This window comes from Cryptotermes secundus, unplaced genomic scaffold (assembly GCF_002891405.2).
Source record: "Cryptotermes secundus unplaced genomic scaffold, Csec_1.0 scaffold562, whole genome shotgun sequence".
Taxonomy (NCBI): Eukaryota; Metazoa; Arthropoda; class Insecta; order Blattodea; family Kalotermitidae; genus Cryptotermes; species Cryptotermes secundus.
This window is the reverse complement of record NW_019720170.1, coordinates 231,588-239,521: the sequence shown is the minus strand read 5'-3', so window position 1 is coordinate 239,521 and position 7,934 is coordinate 231,588. Positions and strand designations below refer to the sequence as shown.

General features: G+C 41.6%; 1 protein-coding gene across 1 annotated transcript in view; it reads right to left on the bottom strand.

Moving 5' to 3' along the window:
- LOC111867711 (syntaxin-binding protein 5-like) overlaps nt 1-7,934 on the bottom strand; it is a 311,506-nt gene that overhangs the window by 172,171 nt on the left and 131,401 nt on the right. Inside the window, exon 2 of the mRNA XM_023857785.2 lies at nt 3,376-3,473. Coding sequence (XP_023713553.2) covers nt 3,376-3,473 — 98 coding nt within the window. The remainder of the gene's footprint in view (nt 1-3,375; nt 3,474-7,934) is intronic.

Sequence of the window (7,934 nt, the reverse complement as noted above, 5' to 3'; positions counted from 1 at the left end):
TAATAATAATAATAATAATAATAATAATAATAATAATAATGTAAGTGTATGAATAACTACAAATAACTACGACAGTCTCACTGAATTACACACTCCAAAGGGCAGTGTAACTACAACACACAAAAAGTTTTCTCAGTCTTCCCCAGCCGTTGCATAGTGGTGGCTTCCAACGGCGGATGTTCCCCTTCCTCTGGGTTCCCGAACGGTCCCCGGCCTCAGCTACCAGCTAACGACGACTGCAACTCAACAGTCCTCTAATTAATTAACTCAACAACCACCTCGCTCCACTCCACTGACTCTTTCCAATAACCGTCCTAACATCGAGACACGGACCGCATGGAAAACATAGTTCATCATTGTTGCAGTCCGATTGTTGTCGTTGAAACATGCTTGTTTGCGAAACCGTCACTCAGTAACCCCTACTGTATATTTGCTTACCTCGCGGTAGTTGCCCAGAAGCGGGTGTACGTGCCACAACAATAATACCATATGTAAAGTGATTAGACACGGGGTTCGGATTAGCAATTGGATTTACTGGGGTCTAGAAACCCTAACTACAACAGTTCCACTAATCTACATACTTTATAATTAACTATGGTGTTCTCTCCAACCTATACACTAGATTACTCACTACAGCATGCGCTAAGTCTTCTACGTCTTCATTAGGTGTTGCTATGCAACGGCTTCCGAAAATGTGGACTCCACCGCCACCCACGCCTCAGCTAGGGGTCGACAGTCTCTCAACAACCTCAATTCGGACTGGTCTGTCTCAGGGCGGACCCCAGAGAATACACCGCTTTCCAAAGTTCTATTGTTGCGTGTGCATATCCGTTGTCAAGAATATATCTGTATGTATGATTTGAATAATCATAGTTTTCTTTCCTACCATAGACAGACTACGGATGCTGTGTTTTGATTTGGTCAGATCTAAACTGAAGTACGCTTCTGCTGCTTGGAAATCTTTTACGATTATACTCCGATAAACTTGAGCTCATGCAAAAAAAAAAATGTATCTCCTTGCCACGATACATTTTTTCAAGGTACGGAATACCACTATCATAATTTATTGCAAAAGTTAAATTTGCTGACACCTGAAATCAGGCGTCGTCACTCTGCTGATTTGTGTTTAATAAATGTCTTAAGGGTCGAAACTCCCGGCATTCGTGTTCCTACTAGGAATACACGTAATTTTACCACGTTCAGTTGCTCATCCATCCACTGCCCTTCAGCTAGATGTGTTTCTGCTGCAAATACAGGGTTACTATAAATGATTCTTTCGTTTTTAAAACGCTATATTTTGCAAAGCATTGTACGTACAAATATGATTGATATATAAAAAGTACCGTAAACTCACCAAGTTTTCTTCACACTCTACAAATGTTCTATGTGTGCACCTTGGGTCACACGACAAACGTCCAGGCGGTAGTCGAGCTCGTTCCACACATTTTGTAGCATCATCCTGTCAACTGTCATCACTGCAGCATTGATGCGTTCCCTCAGCTCTACTAGTGTTCTTGGCCGTGGGGGTATGTAAACACGGTCCTTAATGTACCCCGAAAAGAAGAAGTCACAAGGCGTTAGATCAGGTGATCTGGGGGGCCAAGAGAACAGAGCTACGTCATCCTCACCAACACGCCCAATCCAGCGATTCCGAAGTTCATTTTTTACGCAGCGACGAACATTGCCGATACCACCGCAAAATGCTTTGTTTACATGGCGGTTCTTTTCCGTACTCTCTTTTGAATGCGCATTGCACTGCTATAACAGACGAACATCTCGCATATTCCAAAAAACAAAAACTCTTTTCTTGCTTTGTCGCAATTTTGTAAAGGCACTGAACTCGTGCTGCCGACTGGTGCACATAATACAAACTTGGTCAGTTTACGGTTCTTTTTATATATCAATCATATTTGTGCGTGTAATACTTTTGAAAATATAGCATTTTAAAAACACTACATGTTTCGGCATCATTCTGCCATCCTCAGGTGTGTGAATCACGTTAAACCATTGCACTGCCTGCCATCAAGTGTCCATTTATAAAATGATATAAAATGTGTGTTCGTCGTTGTTCAATAATAAAATTTATATATTAAAACTTGTTAAGATCTATCATCTTACATGTTGTATGTCAAACTCGTGTTTAATGCCATTCATCCGCTATGGGAGTCGTTCCTCTTATGTTTTAATTGTGTATATACTGTGTCTTATGATGTGTCTTTCTTACGTGGCTGCGTGCATTGTGTTGCTGGACGTATGTGTGTATGTGTGTATGTGTATGTCATTATGAATGCGATACTGCTTCTATTTTTTTTTCATTTATCACACGAATTAACTCTTAAATACATAGTACCTCAGCAGTATGCATACATTTATGAACTCTGTTACACACAAAGCTAATACAGAAAAAAGACAAGACTTTAATGAACCACAAATGACTCGTTTATTTTGTCAGATATCGCAAAGCGCAGAGCGAGCGCGCGCGGATGAGGGTCATGTGCCAGAGGCGAGCATCTCGATTCTACCCCTCCCACGGCAAGAAGGTTCAGGAATGACTACACTCAGTCAGCTCCGTCAGCTCAGTCAGTCTGAACTAGAAGCGGTGTGCAGCGTTCGTGTGAGAGAAGCAAATAGTTCAGTCCTGTGCTGGCACCGACAAGAGGACTGCAGAAGAGAGTGCAGTAGTGTTCTGTGGAATAGTAGTGAACTATGGCCAAATAACGTCAAAATGGTGTGTGGTTAACGAATATAACTGCCCCCAAACAAGCCAAACGTCAAAATACATAAAAATGAGAACTATCTCACAGAAGTTATAGACATTCCTGACAACTACAGTTGATGCGCAAGATGTCCTGCAGAACGTACACTTAATAGTATGAGATTTATATAATTGTATACGAATTCCACTAAGATAGGGTGTCATATCGGATCGATATAAATAAAAACTGCAGTCGTCTAGCTTCTGGTGTAGAAAACAAATACAATATTTCATCGAAATCATTCGAGTATCTTCGGTCATTAAGGCGTGAATAGAGATACAAATCGACAGACACGACCTTCGCATAGTAAGTTCCTTTATGGGAAGGAGGCACGCAATAAAACCATAGCCCAAGCAACTGCATTCTCAAGACATAAAAAGGACAAATTACATTTACAAGCACACAAGGTCGCATAGGAATGCTTAGGGCCTCGTCAAATGCGATCTCGGTGTCTGAAAGAGCAAACAAATAACACATAAGAATGACACAGCCCCACGCCCTTCAGGATCTCTGATGAACAAGATATAAGAGCATAAATAAAGAAGCTATACTTACAAGGTAATGCAGGTTACACGTGTCCTCACATACAAACACAATTCGCTGATGCATGAAAGGATACAGTCTAAGGGAGCCGGACTTCGTGCCAACAGCCAGCAGATGCTGCACTGGATCGAACGCCACAGCGGTGGGCTGAAAAGGGAATCCATGACGGAAAGTCTGGAAAAGGAATAAAACGTGAAATTAATATAGCTCTGAATACAGCTAAAGTTCCTAGACAGTTTTGAATAGTAAGAGTAAAAGTACGGCTCAGGAAGATGGAGGCAGCAAATCTTTCCGAAACTTTGTTATCCACTACTTTGTGTCGAAAGTTAAAATGCCATAGGGAGAATATTCATAGCAGCAAGACCTCAAGACTTATACTGTGAGTCAGGCCCACTTCTAGCCCCTAAAGCAAGAGTCACAAAACTCAACTTCAAAACGCATAATTCTTATTAAACTTTAAAATCTGGTCACCTAAAAAAAATCTTATCTTCGTCTCCTTCACTATGAAATGTAATTCTAAGAAAAGATTCTTTCTCCTAATATTATCTTCATCAAAAGTATTAGCTTAGCTGTAGAGTTCTTGCCTCGTATTCTTGAGGTGTTCGGTTCGAATCTTGGCCGGGACATCTACAATCCTGACTAAGGTTTTAGTGGACTCAGACCTCCAAAAGAAGTGCAGAAACATATCATGACCGCTCCTTTCCAAATTTCTTCGTCATTCATCACACCTCTAGTCGACGCTAAACGGATTAGAGATTCAAAACGTCGTAATACGTGCTAGAGTCGTTAAGTTCGTGGAACGCGGTATTGTCGCATCATATTACAAGGTATTCACATACGAGGGGGTACCCAAAAGAAACCGAACGTATTTTTTTAAACTTATTTATTCAAATTTTAAGCACAAACCTTCAATCCCCTTCAAAGTACTCTCCACTTACACTAATACACTTGTCTAGTCTTTTATTCCATTTTTCAGAACATTTTATAAATTCATCTTTTGAGATGCTTGACAGCGCCTCCGTCGTTTTTTCCCTTCACCTCAGCAACATTAGCAAAACGCTGAAAAAAAGTTTTGATCATTTCGGGACTCTTCTTTCAAAGCACAGCATGCTTCCACGCGACCTTGTTTTTGTTCAGCAGTCAGCAGTCGTGGCACGAATTTCGCAGCCACCCTTTTCATTCCCAAATCTTCTGTCAAAATTCGCTGAACTGAGCTCCAAGTCACTCCCGACAGCTCCACAATTTCTTCAATGGTCCATCGTCGATCTTCCTTGATGATTTCACGAATTTTTTCAACATTTTCATGTGTTCGGGCCATTGCAAAAACGACGATCACACAAAACAGTTGTCACTATAAACTCTGCCGAAACTAGTCCTTACCTTCTGAAGCAACGGTAGTCGGCTTATCGACTCAGGAATGTTAGCTCTATGCGCTCATAGCGGCAAAACGCGGTACTACAGAAGCTCTGCCCACAAAAAAATTAGTTCGGTCTCTTTTGGGTACCCCATCGTACATTTATGCCAATCCACATCGGCCCTCAAAATAGTGGCCGTTGGCCGCTATGCAAGTCTGCCAACGTTGATATAGCTGCCGAAATCATTGCTAAAACATATTGGCAGTAATTTCCCGTACGACGCTTTGAGGTCATTCCACGAACTTATTGACTCTGGTGGTATGACCCACAACACACATTCTCCTTACAATTTTAGTTCAGTTAAAGCACAGCCTAGAAATCTCTCTCTCTCTCATCCAACTGGATGATTCTAATGAACGGGTGAGAAATATTAATACATGAACCCAATTTTTACAGGACGATTCCAGAGAAAAACAATCCTGGTTACAACATATACAAACACAAATTCGTGTGGAATTATTTATGCAAAACAGTCAGCTTGTACGTTTGTTAGAATGAAGGTCAATGAAATTCATGCATATTTAGGCTATTACAACGTTGCAATTCAACAACTCATGGGTCTCAGCAATCAAGGAAATATCAGGAAAGAACGCATGATGTAATTAATCATACACGTTTCATTAATAAACAAATTCTGTGCTCTGGAAATAATGATATCGACCATAGGAATGAAGGCGCTCACAGCCTTGACAAGGTTAAGTGTAGGCCCCATTCTACACAGATCTCCTGCGAAGATAGAAGATTATTTCCTTGCAGGATTTATTATCAAAGAGACGAATTGCATGAGGCATATTGTGCATACGTGAACGGAGAAGTTCATGGAGGCAGGCCTAGGCCCACAGGGGCTGTAGTGCCAAGGAAAAAAAAATATTGTGCATACAATTTCTTTATTAAAACCGTCACAACACAATTATATTAATTAAGGTCAGTGCCTAGTTTGGCTCTGCTACATGTTTCGGCTATTAAAAGCCATCATCAGGCAAATACATGGCTAACATATATACACCACTGAACTGCAGTACTAATAAAATTGGATACAATAATATTAATTATATTAAAATACTTGGCTTAAAAATACCATAAATTAGATTATATAAAACAAAAATTATAATATAAATGAGAATAAAATTATTCCGAGTGATACTTTACATCATGGAGTCAGTCGTTGGTTTTTGTGATTTTGTTGTGTTCCCACAGCGTAATTGGGGTATTCTATATTTTGTGTATATATAATAAACTGTTTTGGAGGCTCGTGATGTAGACGTAGTAATATTAATGTTAATTATTTAGTCGGTGCCTCATCTTACAAGGTATTGTCCGTTCTGTAGGGAATGTAAACAACGACTGACATGTGACATGTCAACGCATTGCCAAGCAACGGCTCGATAAACACCTCGCGCTACGCGCACGCAAGAATAGGACAAATGTATGTAGCACGCTGCTAGTCAACAGTCAGGGCGCCAATGGACTCGCTGGGTAGGAATCAACTGACGTGTTTTCTGTAAGTCTGCGCCGAGGGTTTACTGGGGGCAACAAATGTCGTTTGTGGGCAGTCGTAAGCTGGAAAAGTGAGTAATAGCGTTTTCAGTAGAGTTCCGGGGTTCCAGAGTGACTGAAGACGAACTGACAAAAAGAGTTCGTAGCGATTTGAAGTAATAGTTTCTGTGTTGACATCCGTTACAAGGAGACGAGTAGTTCATGGACCTACTGCCGCAGCGTCATCAGAGAAGCCAAGTAACAAAACACCATGACAACTTTTAACCGCTCACTTCGTTGGGCCCTTTACGTTGGTCTCCACTTATCCGGGTCCTCTCCTTCCTTGTGTTGCGATTCACCTGCAACTCTTCTTAGACACCTCCACGGGAGTTACTGCCCTCCTCCTTCTCGTGGATGGCGAGAAATTAGGTGGGAAGGGAGGAAGATTTTTGTTGTTGGTGCTGGTAGGCGAGAGTTCTGTTTCGGTACTACCATTAAGTGTCTCGCAAGAAGGGAAAGATGGGGAAAAGCCAATGCAATTGCTGATTGTTTGGAAAATCAGTTCACGCCGCACAAACTGCGCGACGATACCCATGAACGGCGACTGGAGGCTAGAGTTCAAGCTCTGCTCGAAACCGTAGACGATAACCCCCCCTCAAAGGATCAGACCACGTGACGTACAAAACTTGATAAATTCCTTGAAATTGAGAAAGGCCTGTGGAATTGACGGCATCCCAAATGAATGCCTCAGGCACCTTCCAAGGCGACCATTGGTTCACCTAACTCATTTATTCAATCACTGTCTTCGGCTCTCTCATTTTCCAAATGCTTGGAAGGAAGCAAAAGTAATAACTTTACCTAAACCCGGTAAAGACCCGAAATTCCCGCAAAATCTACGTCCGATCAGCCTCCTTTCAACGACAGGAAAACTATCCGAAAAAGCAATTTTGAAATTACTACAAAAACATATTGAAGAAAGAGGCTTGCTCAACGCAAGCCAGTTTGGTTTTCGTGCACGTCACAGCACGACATTGCAATGTATGAGACTGGCGGACCATGTGACCCTTAATTTCAACAACAAAATGTCAACGGCCGCGGTCTTCTTGGACATCGAAAAAGCCTCTGATACCACGTGGCATTCAGGCTTGCTGTATAAGTTATCAAAATTGGAATTCTCGAACAGTTTCACCAAACTTATTGGGTCCTTTCTTTCTCAGCGTCGATTCAGGGTTTCGGTTGAAGGCCAAATGTCAACCCCAAGGGACATGCAAGCAGGGGTGCCACAAGGCTTAGTCCTCTCCCCTTCCCTTTTCAATTTGTACATAAATGATGCCCCCCAAACACGTGGTGATCACATGGCACTCTTTGCGGACGACACCTGTCTGTATGCGACAGATCGCAAGGAGGGTTTTATTGTTAGAAAACTCCAGCTCAATGGAGACCTGGTGTGAGCGCTGGAATATTAAAATTAATGAAGATAAGACTCAGGGGGTCTACTTCTCTCGTAGTCGTCGACCGCCTGAGTCTTGTCTCACTTTAAATGGACGAAATGTTCCATTGGTAAATAGTGCAAAATATCTAGGTGTAATCTTCGATAAGAGAGTTACATTGAGATTGCACATAGAAATGATCGAAGCCAAAGCCTTCAGAACATTCATTAGGGTATATTCCCTATTCAAAAGTGAGCGTTTGAGCGCTGACATTAAAATGACCCTCCACAAAGCTCTCATTAGATCCGTAATGA